The 27,713-nt window shown below is 44.1% G+C and overlaps 1 protein-coding gene across 3 annotated transcripts in view; it reads right to left on the bottom strand.

The window, feature by feature from the left end:
* Positions 1-27,713, bottom strand: part of OGDHL (oxoglutarate dehydrogenase L) — a 707,295-nt gene that overhangs the window by 269,275 nt on the left and 410,307 nt on the right. For all 3 annotated transcript variants that reach the window (XM_086922073.1, XM_086922074.1, XM_086922075.1), the window contains one exon: positions 14,961-15,088. In XM_086922073.1, the coding sequence (XP_086778199.1) occupies positions 14,961-15,088 (128 nt within the window). The remainder of the gene's footprint in view (positions 1-14,960; positions 15,089-27,713) is intronic.

Below are 27,713 nucleotides of genomic sequence, written 5' to 3'. Positions count from 1 at the left end.
TGCAGGCCCAGATGCTCCTGCCCACTTGGCTTCCATTAATGAGCCCTGGCTATATTATCATTTCATTGGAACCACAACGGCAATATTTATCCCATATTACCATTTCTTCCTTATGTTTCATGGAGAACCAGCTTGTTTGTGGTCTTTATAGTATCACAGCATGTAGTCAATCCATTCTTTCCAAACTTACTTTTCCCAATCCCGTATGACAGTAAAGCACTTCCGAGCCTATGGCACTGTTAGTTAGTGCCCATAGGGAAGTTCACAAAAACCCCATGGGTTGCAACTGTGCCTGGTTCCTGCTCTGTTTGTCACTCCTATATCCTACCAAAATCTTCTATCTCAGTCAGGACTGAATTAACCATTAAGCAAAATAAGCACGTGCTTAGGGCATCAAGAGATGGGGGGCACTACAGAAATGTTCCCTTGTCGGATTTACCATGGACTATATGGTGCACAACTGCAAATAGTGCTGCTGAACCTATAAAGTGGAAGTATAAACAAATTAACATTATTTTCCATCTCATTGTAATTTTTGTTTCATCTCGAAAAATACAATTTTATTTTACGCTTTATTATTGTTTATATTTTGAATTAGATATCTATTGGGGGGGGGGGCACCAACATGTTTTAAGTGCTTAGGGCCTCTAAAGGTCTTAATCCGGACCTGACCTCAGTCCTCTCCTCTCTGCAGGACTTATCAGAAAGAATCAGTTCACACCTTAGGTTATTTGTCACCTGTTCATCCTGCATTACCAGGTTTTCCCTGCTTTTGTGTTATGCTTTTACTCTTTTGCAAAGTGATCTGCTCTCATTTCGGACATTCTTCTTGCCATTTCTTCTAGGGTTACCTCGAGGGGAATAACTGCTCCCTGTTTCGTGAGAAGAAAGGGGTGCAGCCTCACCAAGGGGACCTGTGATTTACACAACTGTCCAGGGTTCTTCTTTTCATTCAGCGTCACTTTTTATGATCAGTTAAAATGGCATTTGTATACCAAAACGACACTTTATTAGCAGTCCCTGGGGATGGTCCCCTTTATGTGCTTTTGAGAATATGGATTTTCAAGTTGCTTATTAACTGGTTAATGGATATTACTATGCTATTACAGTCTTTTTTCTCAGTTTATTGAGACAGCCATTGTGACAGTGTTTGCTGATGAGAAGGCAGCTCTGCTCTTGATGTTAACATTTTTGAGAACGGCGAAAAATGGAAGTGTCTTAGGTCTTTTAGAAATGCCGCTCTGAACTCTACATAGGAGGGTGAGAAGTTGGGCAACGTGATTACTCGGAACTCGGCACCATTTATTTTAAACTATGGCCAGCTACTCAACGAACACAGCTAACCATAGTTTAAAAAATAAATGAGGGGCAGTGTCAGGGGCCCTGTGTAAAAGCACTTACCTTTTTCTGATGCCGCAAGAGGCCACTCAGCGGAATTGCATGGTGGGAGGAGGGATGTTGGGGGATACTGCTTGGTAGTTGTTCACTTCATCCCCAGCTGTAAGCATCCTCTCTCCACCTTCCATTGACGGTGGAGGTCTTGCCTCCTCATCCATCAATTTCCTGCTCCAGGATGTCTCTGAATATAGCACCCTGGACCATGATAGGACATAGGGAAGCAGGTTTGGAATTTGTACTATGTATTGAGTAGCTTCGTACAATTGGAAAACTTAGGGCCTGATTGGTGGACGGGTTACCTCCATCACAAACGTGACGGAAATACGGCCCGCCATAATTGCGAGTTCCAATCTATTCAATGTAACATAATGGAACTCGTAATACAGCGGATGGGATATCCGTCACGTCAAACTCGTAATCAGGCCCTTAGTCCTTTCCCATAGGCCAGATTTGCATTACTATGCACGGTAAAAAGGCGACGCTTTTATGTACTTTATTCGATTTTAAGAACGGAAAATGCTTTCTAATCTTTGGTTTGATTTAGGCATCGTTTTAAATTCTGAAGGTTGGAACCTAACTAAACGTTTATTAGTGGTGATGATTGGCCTTGTTTTTTTCTTATATTGTGTTCCTGAATTTTAGGAGATTTAATTGATAGAAGAACAGCTTGTGTGGCGTTAGTAAACAAAAAATGGGAAGAATTTAATTATAGTTTTGTTTTAAGTCTCATGAAATAACTATTCTTTCTTAAGCAGGGTTGTGACCTGGTGGCATCTCCGGTCGCCCCGCCCTCCCTTTATTAGGAACACTGGAGTCAATATGGGTAGTGTTAGGTCTTTTATTAATGCTCTTTTACTGTTTATCCCAACAGTTCTTGGGCAAGTATTTCCGTTCTTGGACTTGGGGATGAAGAGGAACGAAAGTCTTAAATGGGGTAAAACAATGGAAGTCCACTTCCACAGGAAGCTATCACCTTGATAGGGCTCCGTCCCAGTCTTGCTTTTCTCCTCAGGAGGGTACCGAAAAAAAGAAAGGAACACAAAACAAAAGGACACAGTCAGGTCACTTGGTCTGGTGTCGTTTTAGGGAAGAGTGCTCCTGTCACCCTTGTTCTCTATGTGCCGTGCCTAGGTGCAAGGAGGGATTTCAGTGCTTCAGGGGTGGTGTGGCCCGTAACCCCCACCCACCAACCTCTAAAGGAAAAGAACGGTGCTCGGGGCTCTTGCCTGGACCCATGACCCTCCTGGGCCATGGGGGTGGGAGTCCCAGTCTCCTGTTGGAGTGCTGTACTCAAGGGCGTTGCTCCTGGAGAGTTCTCTCTGATGGTCCTCCTTGGTCGGGAATGATTCTCCGGTCTTCTCTCCTTCTTCCATCTCTGTCTCCAACACTTCTTCCTGAAGTCCGATCCCCGGTGTCTTCTTGTCGTCCTTGGCTGCGCCCACCTGCTACTTGGTTGGTGGTCCGCAGGTTCCTGCTTGGTCCGCTGGAAAGTTCACCCCACTTCCAGTCCGGAACATGGTGGCCGCCATGTTGGATTTGTCGGGATAACCCACCGTCGCAGGAGGGAATCACTCACAGGGTATTGCTACTTTTTTATGTTAATCTGTTTAACTAACCTGCTTATTGCAGTTTAAATCTTTAAAATGAGCTTGGTCACACATTGATTCGTGAACTTGAGTCAGAATAATGCAACAAACGGTTGCCAGCGGAGAACATTTTCCAAGGCATACTGTTTCAAGTACAAATACTTTCAAGAACTCCAAGCAAAGAGTTTCACTACTATATGTCGTCCTTGCAGAAAGAAGGGTCCAAGGACGAGGTCTTGCATCCCCTACAACAGAGGATGTACCATTGGGTGACAACTGGCCACACCATTACAGCAAAAACACACATAAATGCAGAGGTTTCACATCGAAATATTGTATAATCAATAAACATTTACAGGCAAGGCGCTGGATCGGTATTAGATCATTCACTACAATTACAATCAAGGGTAAAGACTGCTTATGACTCCTATCTTAGAGAGTGACACGCCGAAAGCCAAACACACAATAAACACGGCGTTTGAATATGTGCCTGTGAGGAACATTCAGAAAAACATTGGCACAGTCAGTAGAGCAAGCAATTATTGACATTGAAGTGTTTTTTTTAGTGATTGGCATGTTTGTGTATCCGATTGTGTTGGCGAACAGGCAAGGAGTTTGATTCAATAACTGAAGAGCATGGATGAGATAATGACTAAGCGCATGGTCAATAACTGGATGAATGGATGGGTGTTGGTGTGCTGCTGTGTGGTACTGTTGGATGGAGTCTTCCCCGCTTCTTCATGACCCGAGCTCTTGCTCCCATCCATACCGCACTGAGCAGCTCATGCAAACAAAAACAAGAACCTTCCACCAGAGATCTAGCTCTTGTTCATAGTGTAATATAGTCTTAGAGCCCACCGCAGCGGGCTCTTCCTGCCATTAAAGGCCTGCTTCAGCGTTAAAGGCCAGAGCTGAAGGCGAGGGCATCTAACTGGGGAACAGCCCTTTAATGGCCAGTAGAGCCCGCTACGGAGGGCTTTAAGCTATTAGAACATTCTTCCCCTAGAGGGCAGAATGTTCAAATTTGTAAAACAAAGGCCTCACAGAACCGGACGGGGTTGAAATCCCCTTGGGCTCCGTGAGGCAACAGCTGTGAACAAACATTGGAATGTTGATGCTCCAGGCTTCTACCAAGCCCGCGAACTCCATTGTCTTCAATGGAGCATTCAACATTCCAATGTTCTAATATGGTTTAGGAGCACAGAATGATTTCTCTCTGTTTTTGGGGGACAGGTATGAGGGGATTGATCTGCCAACTACAGCATCCACAGTTGCAGAGGCAGTGATTTCCAAAACTAAGTCACTCTACTTGCCTTCAGAGGTTTCCACAGTGGGTTCATGGGAAGAAAACCCTACATGCTTGCTCCTACAAACCATTGCCTTCTCTCTTTACACTGGAAACCCCCAATATATGTATCCATACTAACGTGCCAAGACTACATTCCAGCATACTGATAAAGCGATGCAAGTGCTAGTGCCTTGCTTGCCACTCTACGGCTTAAGGACACAGGCACTTTGATCTATGGAAATTAACCAAATGCCAAACAGTGTTTTCTGCTTGTGCCTAATTTATTAGTCAAATTAACAATACTGTTCTATTTATTTTTAGATAATCTACACAGAATCGGATGAGGTTGTAAGGCCAAACCCTTCTACATGTTCTGCATGTATCAAGAGACAACAAATGCAGCTCTGTTCTACATCTCCAGGTCTCCTAAATTTAACCTTACCCTGTTTCCACCTTGTCTGTGGACTTTCCTTTTCTTTGTTTTTTTAAACTGTCTGTGTTTTATGCCTACGAATGTATAGGTGTAGAAGGCGCGCAATGGGTATGGTGCTATTCTAACAATTGATATTGAGACAGATCACAACATAGAGACAGAGAGAGAGACCTCATTCGTCAGTTGGAGGAAGGCCTTCTCTCATATCCACCCATTGTCAAGTAAATCTCAAATAAAGGAAGGAAACATTTTATTTGCCTGTAACAATAATTTTGGAGCTTTAGACTATTCTATACTACCATGATGTGCATTTATTCCATAATCTATGGCTGGACTCCGAAAATCATTTTGTTGACCTTAATGTTTTTGGACATCAACAGCTGACAGCGTGACTTATGTGACACCCATAATACCTCACAGTGCATCAGCCATCTTCAGTATCTATTTTCCCCGACAGTGCATAGCATCTGAAGCTAAATATACTGATCAAATAAAATATATGGTAATACACATTTTATTTTGAAATGGAAGAGCTTCATGTGAATCGAGAATAGTCTGAAACTGCAAATCCATTGATAAGAGGTAAAAGAAATATCTTTTGTTGCGTGAACTATTCTAACATCTGCATGCTTTTCAACAATTTCAAAGCAGTACTCCAATACGGAAGTGGGGATGATGCAAACATACGTTTTAAGATCATCTTACTGTGGCCTCTTGCCTCGCATAAATAGCAACACATGGATAACCCATAGTTAGTGGCTAGGCATACCCACACATTACTTATTTCATCCCATCCTGTAGATCCTGGATCATTTGGACCAGTGGACTCCTGAGGCCAACAAGATTTCACTGGCCATGACCATAAAGAATGGTTCTCCTACATTCAAAGAGCGTAAAAGCTAAGCTAGCTGAAGAAAACATTGTCTGGTCAAAAACACTGATACATTTCGACTCCCTATCAGTGAGAATCAAAGAAAAAACATTCAAATTAAAGTTCTTTGTAGATGCCTGCCACACAAGGCTTCCATGTGTGAGTTTCCAGGAGCGGCTCCTCCGCTAAGGGGAGAAGCATCGCCCCACCGCTCTCAGAGCAGGAAAAAGGAAAAATAAAATGATAATAACATTGTTATTATCTTTTTATTTCTCAGAGCTTCGAGGCTGGGTTAGGGCGGGGTGGAGCTGATGTCACAGAAAGGAGGAGTGGTTCATGCACTTAAGTGCACATGACTGTTTGGCCGGCCATCTTCAATCATTGTAATTGGCTCCAGTATCAGCGGTCGGCACTGGCACGGAAGGAACAGGCTTATACCCTGGGGCAGGTGTGGAAGTCTGGATCGGCTTTGGTACAGCTCTATGTATGGGGCCCGAAAGGGCAGTCGGAGTTGATTTAGGATCAACTGGCGGAAGTCCTACTGAGGGATGCTGCAGCTCCTAAGGGCCCAAAGGTGCACCAGACGGAGCGGACAGTGTCTAAAATATCTGTAGCATAGCCTCCATGAAAGCTGCAATTTGATGTGGGGCCAATGACGCCCAGTGTATTTAGGATGCACCAGGACCAAGTGAGAACCTGGGTCAGATTTGTAAGGCACTGGTGACAAGGAACCTTTTGAATGTCGCACTTGCGACTTCACGTCTGATTTTGAGTGGCAGGATGGGGTCTAGTCCCATTTGGCCTACTTGCATGAATGGCATGTTTTCGAATCTGGCTTATCTATTTGAATTTGACTTATCTAAAGAGAGACTCATGCATAGTCGAGGTCATAAGGTCAGTGACTTGGAGTGGGAGCAGGAACTCTGTTACAAAAGGACCTCTTATGATCCGCGACGTTAAGCTTCACCCAGTGCTCCCTGACTGCCTTTGGGTGTATAAGCCATTACAGACTAATGGGGTAACCCAAATGGCCACAGAAACTGTGATTAGTACAATACATACAACAAAATGGTTCCAATGGCAGAACTCAAAAGTAATAACCGGTATTGATTAACCCCTTAAGTGCTGCTGACGGCCAATGGTCGTCAGCAGCGCTACCTCCCCAGTGCTGCGCACGACCATTGAACGTCCATTCAGCACTAGTTCTAATGGACAGCGCAGCACTGGGGAGAAATGTTTACACGCAGCTAAGGTGTTAACATATCCTGATCAACATCAATTGATCTTTGCGAGTGAGTGAAAATAGACCAACCACAAATAGAAAAACGGTGAAATAAGTGTCATTTATATTTTGTAAATCAGTAATGCATACATTTATTGAATATTATCACGGTTGCTCCATATAGTTCATGAATAGTGTTCACAGAGGTGCCCATGTGTAAAGTGACACAAAAGAAGAAAGAGTAATGAATATCCAAAATGCAGAAAACCAACAGGCCACTGTGAAAAGTCTATTCAAAAACACTTTCTAATATTCAAGATACAGCCACGCTAGAGATGGGTGGCCGATGAATCAATACACACCGTCCAAAAGGATCTGAATATTCAATCCAGGCTTGTAAAAGTAAGTCGACGTTTCCACCCAACTAATGTGTGAGGTAAATTTTGACCTTACATGCACGTCTTCATCAGAACTAATGAGAGAAGAATAGGGTTAGGCAACCTAAAAACAGGGGAAATCTGTATTACTGGAAAACAAAGAAGCAAACCAGGAATTAAATCAATATAATAGAAAAGATTATCTAAGGGACTCGTGTTTAGCTGAAAAAATAAAAAATCTGGCACCTCAACTTTACTGGAAAACAAAATCGCAACCCAAATTTCCTCTTTTTTCAGCTAACACAACTCCGTTCTATTTTATTGTTTCATTCCCTGTTTTGCAGTTTCTGTTTTCCTCTTTTGTTTTTAATGTGTATTGATCAAGATATGTTAATCAATATCGTATACTCCTTTTGAATTCTGCCATTAAGACCATTTTGCTGTATGTATTTAGGTACATAAGGACACACCATTGACTTCGAGTCATGACTGGAGCTCAGGCGTCAGAGGTACACTTGCGTGAGTCCTGAGCCAAGATCTGCTTCCTGCAGTCATGGCATTGCTTGAACTGTATTCCTTTAGGGGAGACAATGTCCCTGGCACAGTGACTGAAAAGAATTTGGAGTCCTCGGAAAAGCGACAAATTGGGAGCAGAGCTCCAGATCTGCATGGGAGAGCACAGAAAAAAAAGGAATTGACAACAGTGTGCAGGGGTGGAACTTGTATGCAGCTATGCAGTAGAACTTCCGAGGTGGTGCGCAGGCACCGTGGATCCATATGGCGCCACCCACTACCACACGGGGAGTACTGCTGGAAAAATCTCTGGGTCAAGTCTGGTGACCAGGAATATTCAAAAGGTGGAGAATCTGATTTAGACATATTCATCATAAATTTATGATAGGGGGATGGAGGAAAGCAAGATGGCTTCGCGTGAGGCGGGCGATCTGCAGCTCTCCAACCAAATGACAAACTAAAAGGGATATGAACTAACTACCCTGGTGAAATGCTGCTAGAAGCTGTGGTAGTTCTACAGACTTTTGATTACTCAGTATTCAACGCCCTGCACAAGACGCTGTAAGAGACAAGAAGAGCTTTTACTTGCCTGTGATGACAACTGACGGTGGGAGCGGATCATGTCGACTGGGGTGGGTGTATCGCAGGATGGGTCCTGAGCCCACCAGCGGGAACCAGAAGGGCAGAGTCGCTCCAGCTCCGCTACCAGACCGGTCAGCGCATACCTCGGCAGGCTCAGAAACAGAGCCAGTAGGAAACATGACATTGCGGCAGGGTGGGCGTTGTCTCCTGCCGGCTTCCAGGATGGAGACCGCTGGGGAGAGGAAGGGGAAAGGGGGTACTACGCCTCAGCAACGCCCAGCCGGCTCGACAGTACTGGAGCTTCTAAGAGGCTCCGCCAGGGTAATAGATGTCTTCAGCTCACGGGAGGAGCCTGTATGATAACCCACACAACAACAAAGTGCCCCATTTGGCCAAGGAGATTCTAACTTCAGTGGCAGATGAACCGGTGCTTGTAGGAAAGGACACAGCTGTAGGAACACATTAGATGAACACTGCCCAATGAAGACGAGGTAAATAACTCTATCTGTTTGCCCTTGCCCAAGGGTAATGTAGGTGGCAGTGTAAAGGACATTTCATAATAGGCAGAGCTTGTTAAAAAAGCCTGGATGGGGGTCTGCTTGATAAAGCAGAAACAGGAGAAGCTGTGGTGGAAGAGGAGAGAGACAGCTTCCTCCAAAATGCAGCTACTGCTGAAGGGAAATGACCTCAGAGGTCTAGGAAAATCCAGCAATTATTAGCACGCTCCAGAGTATTGGAACAAGAGGCGAATGAGCATGAACCACAGGCTAATGACTATTTTTTCTCGCTGTCTGACGGGACAGAATAGTCGATAGGAAGGTCAGGTTAATTCACGGAATCAAGTGATAATGAAAGTACACCTGATATAAGCGGCGGTGGTCATGCTATAACAGTGCGTAAAGTGGCTAGGAAGTCAGGTCAGCAAACCACTAGAGGAAAAGATCTTAAATGGGACTATTCACCAACTGAATAGTTGGTTGACTCCTCAATCGCAGCTTCCCAAGATGTTCACAACACAAAACTTCCTACTCTGGATACAATTCTTCAATGCTCAATGTCACACCGAGAGGAAACTTGGCAAGAGGGTCGCAGATCTCAAGCAGCGATATGTAAATTACAAGGCACAGTCAGAAAGGTGGCCAAGTAATGTAAAGCTTGACTGATCTTGAGACTAGAGCTGCTGCTCTTGAGATCAATGTGGCTGCTACTCAGGGGCAGACAGAGTTTCATAAATCTCAGCTGATTGATATTAAATGGAACCTCAAGGAGTAAGAAAATTGCCAACGGCACAATAACCTTCGGATGCTTGCTGTTCCGGAAGGCAAGGAGGGATCGGACGTTGGCACATACATGGTGGACCTGCTATGTTAGGCTTTTCCAGATTTAGAAGGTTGTAATTGGTTCCAGGAGGTGCAGATAGCCCACCGGGTGCCCTTTGTTCTAAAACAATCAGCCAGAGCAGACATGAAGCCACAAGCCATTTAGGTATTATTTGGGAAATTTCCCTTGGCAATCTATTTTTGAGACAGTCAGACCCGAAGCCAAGCAGACCATTGGAGACTTTTCATTTTTCATCAGACCTCACTTTTGTCACACAACTGCTGAGATACTGTGGCGATTGCGACAACTGATTAAACTATTTCAAGACAAGGGGGCTCAGTCTTATTCAACAAATCCAGCTAGTTTGAAAGTGATATGGGGGGACCGGACACAGTTCTTTACTTCTGAAATCAAAGCAAAATAGTTTCTAATGGAGTTTGATGTATCATGATGTTTTTTTCTTTCTTTTCTTTCAGGTTTATGCTTGAATAGCTAATAGGGTGGTTGGTAATGGGAGGTTGGTGGAGGATGTAATGTAATGAAAGGGTTATGGTTTCACTCAGTGCAATGAGGGGTATCAAAATAGTCGGAATAAAGGGTTGATTGTATTGGTATGATCACAGGTCAGAGAGGCTGGTCTCATCTGCCACAGACCGATGCGGGGTCTGATTGCTTTTCAGAGATGGGTTGATGAGGGAAGGGGTGGGGTGGGTCCCGGCGGATAAGGGGATGGGGCAAGGGGGTGGCGGGGGTGGTCTGGGGTAGAGTGGTTAGGGGAGGTGTGGGGGCAGGGGGAGGATGTTCGAGGGGAGAGCACATTATTTTCGAAAAAACCCAGAGAAGAAGCAAGGAAGGTTTCTCGTAAAGTTGGAGCACAAAGATTTGGAGAATAAGCAGAATGACACATCTCAGGATATAAAATGGGTAAAATATCCATATGGTCAGTAAATGTGGGTGGTTTGAATGATCGTTGGCTCCCAATATAGTATGTCAACAAGAGACACATGTTCCATGGGGCAAGAGGGAAATTTCTACAATTACAGGGTATATTTTATAGGCATTCTCAACTCAGAGCTCTACTATCAGGGTTGTTGCTATTCATGCCAAAAACATTATTGTGCCAGCAAAACGATCATTGGTGGACAAGTGGGGTAGGTGGGCGGAGGTAGAACTTGCAATAGGGCTGACGGTTTGCACTATTTACAGCTCGAGCCTGGATGATCCTAAGGTACTGGAGGATCCGGAGGTGGAACTGGCACCCTTGCCAGACCTGCTGATAATTTGTTGGGATTTAAATATACACCAGGAGGTGGGCGGGTTTCAAATGACTAAATATAAGGGAAGAAACCCTTAAGTTTTTAGGGCTTTGGCTTCACTTAGGCTAGTCATGGTTTGGTTGATGTATGGGACGCTAAGAAACCTTTTGATCAAGGATGTATGTACTTTTTGTGCCCACACAAAAAATATGTTGGATTAGATTATTTTCAGGTATTTTGGGTAAAGTCGAAATCAAGAAATTACCTAAGCTCCTGTCAGATCATAACCCCTTTGTGTTGGATATGGTAGTTCAGGGGAGATTTAAGGGTCTGGCCAAATGGACTTTTGACAGGAAATTGCTCTCCAATTCTTTTATTGAGTATGTGAGGCGTTCGGTGGTAGGGTATTTTGATGTTTACAGATATAGTGCTTCATGGGAAGTGGTCTGGGATGCCTTTAAAGCAAGTCTGAGGGGAGATAATTTGTTTTGTGGCACGGAGGAGGAAGCAACAAATGCTGAGACCATGGGGCTGATTAAAAGGCTAACAACGCTGGAACAAAATCATACAGCAATTATAAGTTTGGGGCAGGAAGAAACACAAATACAGTGAGAAGTTGTGATGTAAAAGCAAAGATAAATAGTTATTACAGCAAGAGGATCGCATAAGGATTTCAGACCTATAAGAATGAAAATTATGAATACAGAGTCAGTGGAAGACTTAAAACTTATCTTTTTGCCCTGTAATGCTGTTATGGTTAATTTTGGTGCTGTTATGGCTTTATGTTAGTTGCTGGTATTTGGTGTGATGATCTTTAGCGCCGGGACGCTCTTTGGAGCAGCTGAGCGCTCTACAAAACAAATAGTAACATAACATAACTTTTAGCGCTACCCACAAAACAGAAGGTAGCCGGGAATAACATTACTAAAATCAAAAGGAAAGATGGGCTATCTGTAATTGATCCTAACAATATCCTTGGTATATTTGAAGAATTTTATAGAGAATTATATCAAGAGGATGTCCATCGTTCTATCTTTGGGGGGAGAAGTAAGGGAAAGGGGGACCGGAAGGTAATGATTCAGTAATAAGCTGGTCGATAAAGGCAGATATCACACTCGAGGGAGTCATAGATGCACTTCATCTGATGGCTTCAGGAAGGGGGCCTTCAAGATTCCTTTTGAATTGTATAAAGTGCTACAGTTTGAACTAGCTCCGCTCCTCTTGGATCTGTTTAAAGGCTCCCTCTTCAATCTTGGCAAGGTACTGTCAAAGTTATTTTCCCAAAGAAAGGTAAACCTTTGGATAACCCAGCCTAATATCGACCAATCTCCCTCATAAACTTGGATGCCAAACTCTATTCTAAAGTCCGATGGTCCGTCTGGGAAGGATCATAGCTCATCTAGTCACACCATGGTAACATGGATTTATACCAGGTAGGGGAACTACTGATCATATTAGGCGTGCCATATCCCTATTTGATATTGTAGAAGCAACAGATGGCAGGATGGCTATGATCTTCTTTGATGCAGAAAAAGTATTTGACCAAGTGTAATGGCAGTATTTATGTGTAATTCTGGAGCAAAAGATATTCAGCCCACATTTATTACTGCTATTAGGGCATTGTACTTTAACCCGTATGCCAAGCTTCAACTAATGGGTATAGAATCTGGAAGAATAGAGGTCGCTGGAGGTAAAAGATAGAGGTGTCCTTGCTCTCCAATTCTATTTTCCCTATACATTGACCCACTGAACAATTCTTGCAAAGTCAGGCAATAAAGCCAGTTCAAATGAATGGCTACGACGCAAAGGTACTGGAATACGCACGGACGACATTGCTATAGTGACATCTGACCTTAAGAGTGTGATGGTCGAGGTTGAAATATTGGCAGGGGAATATGGGAGGAAGTCCAGGTATTTATTGAAGAAGGAGAAAACACAGATTGTCTGTACGGAGAATATCATTTTCTCAAATACCTGAAGGACAGATGCGGCCATGTATCATGGGATTAGGATAAACTGTAAGGTGGATACTATATGGCATATTAACTTTAATCCTCTGCTAAGTAAGACCAGCACCGATTTAAGGCTTTACGGAAAGGCTGCAATTATCAATGATAGGTAGACGCAGCATCCTCAAAATGTTAGTACTTCCTAAGGTACTTTACCTGTTCCATTCTGTTTCCCTCAAGACCGAAGGTCCCATATTTAAGAAACTGGATTCTATCTTTATAAACTTTACATGGCAGTATAAGAAGACACGGCGATCTATGTTGTGCCATATGTTTTCAAATTATGAATTTTAGATGTACATGCTTTTATGATAGATTTTTATCGAATAAAGCTTATACTACTACTATTACTACTACTACTAAAAAAGACACTGTGATCTTTTATATGTTTAACTCTTCCGCAGAAACAGGGAAGTTGGGCTGTCCCTAATCGTGTGTTTTATTTTTGGTTGGCCCTCCTACAACAGATGGATTTCTGTTTTCAGTAGGAAATATGAGGTTTAGAAATGTGGCTCAACCCTACCCGCCACCCACCATTAATGAACTTGCTATAGGTAGAGCATCACAGGGAGTTTTTGTCCGACAGCTTGAGCCTAGCTATTTCAAAATAAATTTGGTGTAAGTGTTTAATTGCTGCTTGAAAAGTTTGGAGCACGGTACGTAAATTAATGAAGATACAAAGATATAAGTATACACCTTTCTGGCGATCTCCTCTCTTCCCCTCTTTTTTTTAAATGAAGTAATGGGTAGGCGATGGGAACAATCTGGACTTACTAGGATAGGGGATATGTATTTGGCAAGGCAATTGTGTTCTTTTTTAGATCTACAGCAGGATTTTGGAATAGCCGCCAGTTCCTGCTTTATCTACAGGCAAACAATTTTTCAACCAACTTAGGGTAGACTTATTTTCCTCAGATAAAATCCCCCTTTTAGAGGCAACCACTTGCTTGGATTGCAGCATAAGACACATTAAAAAAATCCTATTGGATACAACACTGGACGAGTTGGAGAAGGTTGAAGCAAACTGGGCCAGGAAGCTAGGGGAGGGAGATATGGATCAATTTATGTCAATAGCATTAGGAAAGAAGATATTTCTTTCGGCTTACCTGAAGGTCCAGCATTATAAGACAGTTTTTAATTTATACTTTACACTGGCAAAGCTATTCTGGTGGGGAAAAGGGTGGGGAAAAGGGGAAGATAAGTGCCCTAGGTGTGGGGAGGCCCCTGCTGAAGTGATTCATATGTTTCATGGCTGTGAAAAATTACAACCCCTGAAGAAAGGAATGGAAGCTTTCTAGCGAATCCTGTTTGGGAGAGAGGTGTGTTTCAGTCCACTTACGATGCTTCTTGGATATAATACCAGGGATGAGTTGGATTTGATCCAGACTAACTTTCTCTTTATCTTGGTTGCTGTAGCTCGGTTGTTAATAGCAACAAGATGGAAAGACCCAGAGCCCCCCAAGTTGGCTGGGCTAATTAATGGGTATATATAATCAATAAAGAGCCTTATACAATTGTAAGGGTAGGAGCTCTAAGAAATGGGGCCATTAGATCTGGTTACCTATGACCAATTGGCTCACTGGTGGTCTGGGGTATAAGGATTGGTTTGCCCCGGATTCTTGATGGAGGGAAGGATCTATTTGGATTGGGGCCTCCCTTGTAGCTCACTGTTAAAATTCTCCAGCCTGTAGAACTATTTGGCCAAGTAAACTGGGATGTCAGCTGCTGTCTTTTTTTACCTCTCCAATGAACTGACATTTATATATTGAATCTGCCATTACTGCTTTCGTCATAAATGTAATGAATTGATTGTACATACTGTATGTATCTGCTAATGATGTGTAATACGTTTGTATGCTTTTTCTCTCTGGGAAATAAAAATACTTTAAACAAAAGTTATGATAAGAGCGAACAAACAATTGATTTGAAAAAGTTATTTCACAATAGGAAATCATTTTTTGATAGTGCTTAATAAACAGAACATCGAAGGCTAACCAACCAAGATCTGGTGAAAATTAGTTTGTACAACAAAAAATCTTTGCCAAATTCAGACACAACAAAACAAAAGTAAAAACACGAAAGTCAATTGATTTGGAGGTACCTACCCAAAACTCCATACTCTGAGAGAGAGCTGTTACACACAGTGTAGGGAGCCTGGTTTGGCCAAAGATGGTTCATTGGTACACACGTCCTTTTGTCAACATCTTGGTCATGAAGCACATGGTGACGATGACTGTATTCAAATACAAAAAAGATTGCTGGAAACACACTTCTCAAGAGATCACTGTTAACATATGTATGAGGGTCACATCTACAAGATAAAATAATTTGAAGGTGGGCAGAAAACTGTTAAGAGTAAAGAGATTGCTGTAAACACACATGAAGTGGAACAGAAGTTGTGAATGTGATCCTGTAGGATTATAACTGCATGTGAAACAAAATTCCAAAGGGATTCACAACAAATCTCCAGAGAACTCCTAGAATTCGTTGATTTCCAGGAATACTTGCATGTGCTAAATTCATGCATGTGAAATCTTACCTGGGGAACATTCCACAAGCCTAAATGTCGCTCAAATGTGGATTTAGTTAGCTCATATTTTTTCTCTTCCTTGAGAACCCCTTACAATGTTACAATTTACTTTTTTCAAAAACAGCGCATTGAAACACAGAACAAAACAACACCATTGAAACCTGGGCCCAAGTATAACAATAATTTCAACATAAATAGCTTATATCAAATAGGGCCGTGACCAATTAATATTGCAGAGACAAATAGGTCAGTGGACTGCCATAGAATAACCTCGAAATGGTGCACTTTGTTAATAAAATCCTCTCTATTGAGTCCTGGGCTACGAGTCTGGGCCAGAGAGACATATGTGACAACCCATCATCCACCACATGCAATAAATGTCTGTAAATGCAGAAGATAGGCAGCTGGAGACCATAACAACACCAAAAGTACACAGCAAAGGTCACATGTCCTGGACTATCCTCAAAAAAGTAGAAGGCTGAGATAACATGTGTCGCATTCATAGGAACATTTACTCGCCTACAACACTCACAATGTGGAGAGTAGAAGCATTCTGGCCTTAGCACCCCAGTCAACAAAGTTTTTCCCAGTCAAGGTTCGTCTTCCCTTTTTAGCAATAGTTTTAAGACTCATGTCTGGGAACAAGTGCAACGACCAGCCCTAAAATAAAATTTTCATCCACCCGGTAGCTTATTCCAAGACCAACTCTAGCATAGTTCATATTAGAGGATTTGAAGCACTGTGTGAGTGCCTCCTCTTGCTTGATCACATCCCTTGAAAGAAGCTCCTCCGCCATTCCTCAGGACAAAGATGCCGAGTTGCCGGTCAAGGACTATTTCCTTTGGAAAGAAATCCTCGAATGAGTTATTTGACTCTTGCTCTTTTTTAGACCAAGGCTAATCAGCTAAACATAAGCTGCCATTCTTCAATTCTCGAACTTATCCTACAAATGGGCACTGAAGTGCTGAAAGTTAGCGAAAGCCTTGCTGGTTTCTCATAGTTGGAATGGTAGACCTCCACGGCGCTTGTTTTCTTTCCCAATATATTTACTGCTATTTCTACCCTATGTAATCTCGCCAACAATGCAGATAACTTGTCCTCTACAGCCACGATTTTGATCCCCACTTTGTCGGCCTTCCATGTGTAGCCTTTCCAGGAAGGTCAGTGTTCTCACCTCTGAACAGACCAGCCTAGCTGTCTTTATTGTAGACCACATGTTAAGGAGATTCAGCACTAGAGTGCAGTCTAGAACAGAATTATTCCTCCAAAAGGGCAGCGTTTTGGTCTTCTTTTCAGGTGCTGTTGTGCTCCTAGGAGAACCGGTCTTTTGATTCATTCCCATACTGGTCACCCTCCAATCTGCACAGCTGCAATATGGCTCAGTACACTCAGACATGAATTTAGGGCCAATGTAGCCCAGCTGTCACAGCACCAGCTACCACCATTGGAAGATATGTCAAAAGGGAGCACCGAGTCCTGCGGAAATGCAGAACTTTGATGACACGCTCCCTTTCACTTTCACCTCTAATCACAAGGAGATCTGATCTGATCGACAAACATAAGCCCACCGGCTTCTGGCATGATTATACCCTTTTCTGGGTGTCTCACTGTTGTCTCCCTTGAGGGACCATGACCCGCGAACTTCCACATCCATCAAGCACTCTTCATCTAGATGAGCAGTACCACAAATGCCATCTTTCGTTTTTTTAATTTCTCGTTATGTAAATTGTTGAAGTCTTAAAACATCAACAACCCAATACACAAAATGCCTAACAATAATGCAGTCAGTTTCCATCAGCCACTAGATTACAAGATTTAGAGAAACAGTAAAATAGTGTCCAAGTCACAGAACATCTAATTCAAAGGTACCTCAAAAGGGTATGTTTCAGACTATATTCTATGCCCACACTCAGCATTCCTTCCATACTAATGCCATCTTGTAAGTGCAAATTCGAGTGTACAGAGGCAACCAGGCTGTGGGTTCACTGGAGATGAGTGCTTCTTGAAAGGTCTTGCGCCCACTAGTACCAGGATTACTACTGAGCGCTGGGCACTGGTTCAAGCTGTGAAATTCTGGCAAATAAAGCCATCGCGATTCAGAGCTCGGAGGAAGTATTCATCCCAATACTCATGTAGCCACATCTCTTATGCATGTGTTCACAGTGGCCAACAATCTGAGAAAATGCCCCGACCTTAGCAGTTAGGGACACCCAAATGCTAAATCATCGAAATTTCACCACACAGGTGAAATTTCTGCAAAAGCAAATGTATTTTTCATAAATAAATTCCATCCATCTTCGACTCGGTGAATCAGGATAGGCAATTTATGCAACCAAAATGGTCATACTGTTCTCCTAAACTCAAGATAGCTGTGCAAAACTATTCCTCAATTTAGCTCACATAAAATCTGCAGTTTATGGTTGACTGTTCCGAAGTCACTGAGTGCTTTTTCTAAAACGACGGTTGAACACAGAGAAAAGTTATTTGCTTAGCTGGCGAACATAAACATATGCAGAAAGTGTTTGTGCTGATGTATGTACACACACACACACACACACACAGATAGAGGGCTGTGAAGTATCATAAAATGTACTGAAAAAATAAACTCATACACTTTCTTATAATGGCTTATTTTTAGTAACATGCATGTATTTATGAGTGCACATATAGTGCAAACATAGTTGAGAAGAAACAGATCACTAGACAGCAGGGTGGCCCCTCCCCCAAAAGAACAGTCCTGAAACACTTACAGTAAGGCCAAAGAAGGAAGGTAACTACCATTTTTTTTTTTAAATATATTTTTATTGCAGGAATTAGTAAATCGTTACAAAATCGACCAGCATTGTATCACAAGCAGTATCAGCGAAATACAACCCTCTGTCCCCGCACCGTAAGTTTCGTACACAGCCATCCGGCCCACAACCCTGGGGTCGGGCGGCGAAATTCAATGGGGGCTCAGCAGGATGTTAGAGCTGGTCCGGATAATCCACTGTCCGTCATCTGCTTTTCCAAACAAGCCTATAAACCCAAAAGAAAAACCCCCACCCTCAAAATACTACTAACCAAGGTAAACCCCACCCAACCCCGCCATCAGCGCCTGGGAGCAACCGCAACAGGATCTGCTATGGGACCCACGGGGAAAGCAACAGACCTAATAGTGCAAATGTTTATCGGGACTCGGGGCGAGTCGCTTCTTCACCTTCAGAGTCACTGGGGGCGCAATAATCCCTGAGGGCCTGCACTAACATTTCCCACTCCAACGCTGCCTCCTGCGCCTTCTCATTACGCTGCCTCCAAGCCAGTTGGTATCTCAGTGTGCTCTCCCCCGCCGCCCACTTCAAGAGCTCGCTGTGCCATCTGCTCCCTGTCGGACCAACTCGTGCCTTCCAGTTCCTGGTCACCTCTCGCTTAGCAAGGAGGAGCCCTAGGTCGATAAATTTGCTGGAAATTTTATTCTTGGGGGTATGAGGGAACCAGTGTAGGAGTCCCACCGCCGCATCAAATGATAAGGATCTCCCCGTCACCTCCTCCAGGGTTTTCTCCACTTCCACCCAGTAGGATGATAATCCCGTGCAGGCCCATAACATGTGAAGGAGGTCCGCCTCCTGAGCTGGGCACCTAGGGCAATCCGCTGAATTCGTGGCAAAATATCGCTTAATTTTTACTGGGGTCAGATATGCTCTATGGAGAACGTAATAGTGGACCAGCTGAAATCGGGCGTGGCGTGTGCCCTTCCAGGCTCGCCGCACCAATTGGGACCAGGTCATCTCCGGGATCTCCCTGCCAATGTCCTCCTCCCAGTGGTTTCTCAAAGTAGTGAGAGGAGCCAACCCTTCGTTGATCAATCTACCGTAAAGGCAAGTTACCGCCTTCACCGTGCCCGCAGACATCATCACGTATTGGCACACCGGAGATAAGGCGGGTTCCTCCAGCCCGCTCTTCCAGTGTGCCTGGATCGCTCGGACAATGGCCGAGTGCAACAAAAAGTCACCACGGGGGATCTCGAAGCGATCAATAAGATCCTGGAAGGGCAAGAGCGCCCCGTCCTCATACAGATCCCCAACTAGCTGTAAGCCGGTGTCCTCCCAGGCCGCCAATCGTGACCAATCGCCTCCATGGGGGAGGGCCGTCAGCATCCCCAAAGGTATTTCGGGCGCATACGGTGTTCTCAGATGGCCTATACATATATATCACAGGCGGATAGTCCGCTCCTCCAGCGATAAATCCCGCAGGGTCAAACGTTGTCGCAACGCTATGAAGGAGAGAACGTGCCTGGCCATGCCCGTCCCCCTTCTGTCTTCCGGGCCCCGGAATTCCCGGGCGATCTCCTGGGTGAAGGTCTGGAGCTGCGCTGCCAGGTAATACTTTTCAAAGTCCGGCACCGCGAGCCCCCCCTCATCTTTCGGCCTCATCAGGGTCCTGAGGGCCACCCGACGGCGGCCCGAGCCCCAGAGGAATCCGACAATCATAGATCGTAATAATCGAAACGTGGCCGGTGGGACCCAGATCGGTAGTGTCCGGAAGTAATACAATAGTCGGGGAAGCGCCACCATTTTAAGCAGAGCGATCCGTCCCGCCACCGAGAGCGGCAGCGTGGCCCAAAAGTCCATGCAGCCTCGAAGGGCTCGAGTGCTGCGGGCAATGTTCCCATCCAGGAGGTCGGATGGGTCTTGATAGACGAATACCCCCAGGTACTTAAAGCAGTCGGGTTCCCATCTAATCTCCCTACTTAAAGGAGGGGCGGGGGCGCCCTTACGAACCGGGAAAAGACAGGTCTTGGACCAATTCACCCGGAGGCCCGAAACCTCCCCAAACTCCGTGAGCGCCGTCGCCGCTCCATGTAAAGCGTCGAGCGGGTCCTCTAGGAAGAGCAACAGGTCGTCTGCATACAGCGAAACGTAGTGCGGGCCCGAAGGCGTCCACAGGCCCATATAGTGGGCTCCCGATCGAAGGTGCAGCGCGAGTGGCTCCACCGCCAGCGCAAAGAGAAGTGGGGACAACGAACACCCCTGCCTCGTGCCTCGTTCTACCGGATATTGTGAGGAAATCAGTGGTCCCGCCCGAACCCTGGCTGATGCAGAGGCATATAGAACCGCGGTCCATCTGATGAAGCCCTCACCGAGGCCGAATCTCCGCAAGGAAGGTAACTACCATGTGAGATGATAATGTTCAGAGAACAATTCTGGATTCGGTCTTTTTCTGAATTGCCATGTGGTATTTTCTTTCCTGTATTACCACAGCGGTTCTAGCTAGTTATACTAGTTTTTTTTTCTGAAAACCTTGTAGTGATGTCTTCAAGATGATGTAGGCCTGGAGAAAGATTCAGTGAGGCGCCTTCAATGTCAGGGTGATATGGTCGAATTTCTTCAGGCACTTTAATACATAAATCCCAGGATGTAAGATACTTTAGGTTTCAATGAAAACTGAAAAGGGTGAGTTCAAGCAGTGTGTTCTCTCCAGACAAGTGTAAGACTACTACTGTGTACACTGTTTATCTGAAGAGTATTTGTGGTAGGAAGCATTTTACGTTTTCAACGGGAGAAGATGTACCAAGCAGGTTACAATCTATGTCACGCTGAGTTCAAAGGAAAAAAAACTCGTGTCTCACTAGGCGAGTGAGTGTATGGGGGCAAAGAGCAAAGGGTCTTGAAAGAACACGATTGGTGAGTGAGTAAAAAGTGGAAGGGGAGAAGAAAAAAGTAGATAGGTTAGTGACAGTCATGAGGTGAGCATGGAAAGAGAGTGGGTGATGCAAGAGAATGAGAGCAGACGGTTGAGAATGGTGACAATGGGAGCGGATGAGATAAAAGGCTGAAGGTGGGTCAGTGGGACCATGGCCCACTGAAAATCAAGAACCAAAAAAGAGGTGAAGGTCAAGGGAGGTACTGAGAGCTGGGGAGGAAATCATTGAGTCACAGACTTTGAAATGAAACTAAAGATACGGGAAAAAAAATAAGGGAAATGAATACAAGCATTTTGTGAAAAGACGTGATATATAAAATGTGTTTATCCATGCAACGTAATCCAATTTCCAGTCACCTGAAATTGGTGGCTCAGAAAATATTGATTAAGTGCCTACAATGTTTGGCTTGGGAGCCAGTGACCATTTTGGTACAAATGTAATCTACAGCTATGTAATCAAAGCACTCGTTTTTTTTATTTAACACAAAGTGCACCTCATCAGAGATTTTTCGAAAGAAAAAATGCAGGTATGTGCATAAATATATATTTGTAAGAGGAAAATAACTACCGCTTTGTGGAACGAGGACCAAGTATATCTGTGAACAGAACATACCATGAAGTAATTTTGCCAGTATAGCTCTGAACTTTTACAATAGCAACAAAGGCAGGAGCTTTATTAATGTCTTGCTGATCTGCTAACGATTTACACAAAACAAACAATAGAAAAAGTAATTTAGAAGGTGAGTAGATGAGTGCAAGAAAGAACAATAAGTACTGTACAGAGCCCATTACAGAGAGTAAACATTATCATGGGTTGCTGGAGGAAGAGATCCATAAAAGTAGTAAACGAGAGGAAATACGATTAGGCCAAAAGCTAATTGGCTTAAAAAGGCACCACAGTCGTAAAGGAGTCTCATTAAAGACATAAACAATGACGAAAGAGACGATTAAAAGACAGAACTGGGTAATCACTACTTAAGTCAATTGTGATACACGTACAACGCAAACATATTTTGCCTGTAGCATGCAACAGGAAGGAATGTCCACAAAAGCCTGGATTGTAGGTCTAGCTTGAAAGCCTGCCGTTTGCCATACCCACTATTACCAATTCTTTTAAAGTACAGATAGAGTGGGCTTTTGACTTCACCGTGAGGAGCATCACTCACTCACCTCATGTTATTGGCGTGTGAATGTATTATTCCAAGTTCTGTGGAGTGCTTGCATTGCAAGAGGAAGTAATTCTGCATCTCAAAATACCTACGAACCCTCACACATTTATCTCATAACCACACATTTAATTCTTTATTTCATGGAGGCACTGTATACAGAAAACAATATATCTTTCCCTGCAGCACCCCTTTTTTGTGATGTTTTAATCAGGACTCAAAATGCAAGCGGTCTCTTTCAAAGGTCTCACCAACAACTGCGGCCCATGCAGGGAAGAGCGGTGTGCTGGTGGGGTCTGGTGGAGGGAGGGTGGGTGCGATTTCGATGGACGATGACAAGGAGAATTTAATTATTTATTTAATTTTCAATTGTCCATCAACCCCCCCCCCCCCCCCCCCCCCACACACACACACACACGGGCCCCACGCTCTTACCTGCACAGGCCGCGGACTCCTCAACCACACCTGATAAACCAATGTATTTTTGTGATGGACAGCTTTTAGGGTATAGAAGTGCCCTTCATACTATCTGATTTTTACCAACTCCAACTTCAGTACAAGGCATTTCTGATTTTAGGTAGTGTGTTATGTTAAACATGTCCGTGCCCTCACAGCTCTCCTGCTGTGGACAGACCCTACTGCGGTAGAAGGTTGCTAGATCCACCAGGTTAGGATAAGAAGCTTTGTATATTAAATAGTGATATATTACATACTTATGAAATATTTCTATAGCTCAAACCTAGCCAAAAGGCAGTGGAGCACTGTAAAGGCTACAGAGAAGCATCAATTCAATGAGTGATAGGAAAGGTAGCTTTTTTGTGGACTGCTAATGCATTGTGATGTAGTTCTCCTTAACACCATGCGCGCTAGCGGAATTCCGCTCGCACGCTGGGTTTTGCGGAAACGCACTTTACGTGACGAGCTGGGCTCGTCATCAGCGTGCGAGGAGGCTACGCCATGACGAGCCCAGCTCGTCATCAGCGTCGAAGGGGTTAAAGTGGTGCTTTTGGAATGGGAAAGTCTCCTGCATGATGATGCACGTGTACCCCTGCCTATTTACCCAGCTCCATGGATATCTGAATCCCTGGTAACAAATTTTGTTAATGGAAAAACACAGATCATGCGTGTGCGCCCTAACCTAGGCCTGTCCCAAAGTAATGTGGGGTCTGGTTAGACAAGGAGGGGAGAAGCAAGCGCTACCATTGTGATGGTAGAGGGTATCTTCCCTACCAGGAGTTAAATGACACAAGTACGATCGTGGCAGCTTAACCATTTTGTGTTCTGTAGTAATAAGTAGTGTGATCAGGCCTTTTTAGGTCTCCCACCTTGCGGTGCAGTGCGTAGCACAAGACATTTTGTAGGCAAAAACGGGGTTTAGGAGAGTGACCTAGGAAAAGCACACGCTCGTGCATGTGCTTTTTGTGTTGTGTCCCGCTATTGGCCTTTGCGAGCGTGTTTTTCAGTAAAACAGCACACAGTAGGCCAAAGGTGAGTGCGTTGCTCCGCCCACGGTCTATTGGTGTCTATTACGCGCTTGGTGCAATAATAGACACCAATAGGCCATGTGGTTTCAATTATCATGCCCAGACACGGACACGATAATTGAAACCACGTCTCGCTGTGGCGTGCGCGCACCACTCACAAGCTTCTTTATTTTGGGATCCATTTCACAGAAAAGCAATTTTTTCAAAACACTGTAAACGATGATGACGTTATGCTGCAGCTCCTGGCTCAGCCATGTGATGGCCTAGGCGATAAGCTGGCTGAGCTCACAGGGTGCAGGTAGTTTCGGGTGGGGCAGGGCGGCGGAAGTGCTTCCTGCAACTGTGCAGGCACACTGCTTGTTTCATAGGGAACATCTTGTGTTTCTGGGCAAGTTACTTAATCTCCCTGTGCCTAACAAAATGAATGTGTCCATCTGAAATGCAACTGGTGCACATGTAAAGTGCTCTGGTTTATTCCTGCACTTTCAAAATGTGTTCATTCGATAAATGACATACTGCGTGACAAAGTAAAGCAAGGGGATATGTCCATTTACTAAGGTATTCTCTTTTAAGCACTATGCGTGCCAAAGATCACACAAAGTGCCAGGAGGGACGCATCACATGAACAAATTCAAACTGGGAAGGAAAAGAACATGTTAAAACCTTTCTGATCTCTGCGTTTGTCAGCCTGCACGTAAGCATTTTGTAAAGTAAATGCGCGTTCCAGCAGACACCGGCTTCAATTAAGCCCCCTGCAGGGGCCTACATGGACCGCCTGTGGCAAAGCCTCAGCTGAGAAGTTTTTCTCAGAGTAATATTGCTAGGAAAATTCACATTGCCTAAACAATAAAATTGTATGAAGCGCAACAGACATTTGTATTTTTTTCTTGGGGAACCGGGTTCGAATCAAGGCAGGGATGCTTAACATCTTGTGTTTCTGGCCAAGTTACTTAATCTCCACGTGCCTAACAAAATGAATGTGTCCATCTGTAATGCAACTGGTGCACATGTAAAGTGCTCTGGTTCATTTCTTTACTTTGAAAATGTGTTTATTCGATAAATGACATACTGTGGGACAACGTAAAGCAAGGGGATATTTCCATTTACTAAGGTATTCTCTTCTAAGCACTATGCATTCCAAAGATCACACAAAGTGCCAGGAGGGACTGATCACATGAACAAATTCAAACTGGGAAGGAAAAGAACATGTTCAAAACCTTTCTGATCTCTGCGTTTGTCAGCCTGCACGTAAGTATTTTGTAAAGTGAATGTGCGTTCCAGCAGACACCGGCTTCAATTAAGCCCTCTGCAGGGGCCTACATGGACAGCCTGTGGCAAAGCCTCAGCTGAGAAGTGTTTCTCCGGGTGATATTGCTAAGACATTTCACATTGCCTAAACAATAAAATCATATGAAGCGCAGCAGACATTTGTCTTTTTTTCATGAGGAACCGGGTTCGATTCTAGGCAGGGATGCTTAACATCTTGTGTTTCTGGGCAAGTTACTTAATCTCCGCATGCATAACAAAATGAATGTGTCCATCTGTAATGCAACTGGTGTACATGTAGAGTGCTCTGGTTTATTCTTTGACTTTAAAAATGTCTTTATTCGAAAAATGGAATACCGCATGACAACTTAAAGCAAGGGCATATGTCCATTTACTAAGGTATACTCTTCTAAGCACTATGCGTGCCAAAGATCACACAAAGTGCCAGCAGGGACGCATCACATGAATAGATTCAAACTGGGAAGGAAAAAATCGTGTTGAGAAACTTTCTGATGTCTGGGGTTGTCAGCCAGTTGCTGTAGATGGCTAGATTAGATCTTTATAACAAGGCTGCTTTTCAATTCGTTAGCCCCTCCTGGTTTCCCTTCGTAACTGTAGGACACACGCTAAGTTTTCACACAACAGCAGACCTTTTGCCTCCTTCCCCTCCCCCCCCACACCCCTGGACAAATGCTAATCCACTAGGATTTATTCACACTGCTACACAAGGCAGCCTAAAAACAACGTTTTGGAGCTGCACCTATGTATCTTTAAACTTATAATACACCTTTACGGTACATTTATTGCTTTTATTTAATTTAGGCAGATACATTGCTTTGGATTAACTTTACACACGGGACTGCACGTTTATGCACGCAAATGGGTTTTTAATTCTGTGCTTTTTATCTGCATTATAGCGCCTTTTATTCACTAATTTTCTGTTTTGCACGCAAAAGTTCTTTCTAAAGCAGTGTGAGAACACCTATTGCATTGCATATTCTCTATCTCAGTGCAAACATAATAGTTAGCAAACAACTAGCAATTAATTTAATATTTACAAATAACAGGCAGTTGGGGCATACATGCTTCTTGCTACCAAATGGGTGTTTGAACACATAACAAGCTAGAAAAATAAAATGCAATGTATTCACTAGCATCATTAGGATAATTGTTTGTGTCTGATTTCCTTTTGTTTCATTTACAAAAATATTAGATATACATTTTACAAATATTTTGTTTACAAAACGTTCATATGAGTCTACAGAAAAATATATATTTTTCTTGATAACATGGGCCTGATTGCGTAGGAATGAGTTGTTTCTATCAATTGTGCCCCCTGCCATCCTGACAGCAGTTTGATAAAACTCTGCATATTTCCCCCACGCCAAGCCGTGCTTTCAGTTTGCTAAAGGTGGCAAAATGTAAATGTAAATGTAAATGTAAATGTAAATGTAAATGCATTTATATAGCGCACTACTTACCCGTAGGGTCCCAAGGCGCTTCGACCGCTGCGAAACCCTTCCTGGCTTCCCTGAGAGATGGTCCCTTAATGGGTATCTCCAGGGTGAGACCAGGCATCCCCGGCGGTCTGGTGGGGCCGTTAGTGAAGATGAGGCAAGCTAATGCCCAGAGTTGCCGAGTGTGATCGCTGATCAGAGTGGGCACCGAGGCGAGAGAATTATCGAGTCCGCTGACCCTGGTCCAGAAACCTGCCGCGCCGGGAATCGAACCCTGGTCCCGGGCCGTCCTCTGCTCTCAGGTCTGCCGCCTCTAACCAGTGAGCCACACTACTTCACCTAACCAGTGAGCCACACTACTTCACACACGCCTTACTTTTATATACATCCTATTTTTGCACCTACGTCAGTCATTCTGCGCTTTTACTTCGATAAAGACAGCACATGCCTTAAATGCACACTGAATTTTTGCCCCGCGTTACGCCTAGCTTTTAGTTTGATAAAGTGAGCACATGCCTTAATTTTGTGAACACTGCACATTTGGCTTTTTACTAATCTCTTTGTGTGTGGTAAACATCAGGCCTGCTACAGAACAAACAAGCATTTGCAATGCAATAGGCCTCGCAATATTAAAGTTTGAGCTATTGGCATTGCTAAATAATGCAACACCAATAGCTCAAACTTTAATAATGCGAGACCTATTGCATTGCAAATGCTTGTTACCTTTGTCACTGGAGTGGGCCTACTTACCTACTGATGTAAAGTTCCATGGCTGTGTGCTTAAATCACCCTTGGGCTCCATGAATTGTAACACCAGACAGCACATGATTCTTGTGTGTGTGGGCTAGAATGCAAGTGTATGCTTGTGTATGGTACATAACATGGAGGCCTGTGGGTTTGGACTATAAAGGTGGGAGCCAAAATCCCACACTTTGTTCACTGCTACTGTTCATCACAAGAGAGGTGATTGTCCAGACTTCGAGTTACTGCATCCAGGATTGGGGTCCAAGGGATGCCTGTCTCCCTGCTGGGTGGTGGGCCATCATCCATGAAGCTAAAACATTTGCCCTATACCCGGAGCACCCGCCTTATGCCTTCCGTCCAAGACTAGCATGCACTGCGAGGAGGGGGAGAAAGCCTGGATGGAGTAAGGATGAGAAGGGATCCTGGCAAGTGGATCATGGTAAGCACAGTGTGAGGTGCCCGGTCCCAATCAGGCCGGTGCTGTGAGAGAGCCATCTGCTCTCTGGCAGAAGTCAGTAATCCCAGTTGG

Source organism: Lissotriton vulgaris, chromosome 5 (genome assembly GCF_964263255.1).
Source record: "Lissotriton vulgaris chromosome 5, aLisVul1.2, whole genome shotgun sequence".
NCBI classification, from domain to species: Eukaryota; Metazoa; Chordata; class Amphibia; order Caudata; family Salamandridae; genus Lissotriton; species Lissotriton vulgaris.
Note: the sequence above shows the minus strand (reverse complement) of the source record. Positions and strands in the feature narration are given on the sequence as shown.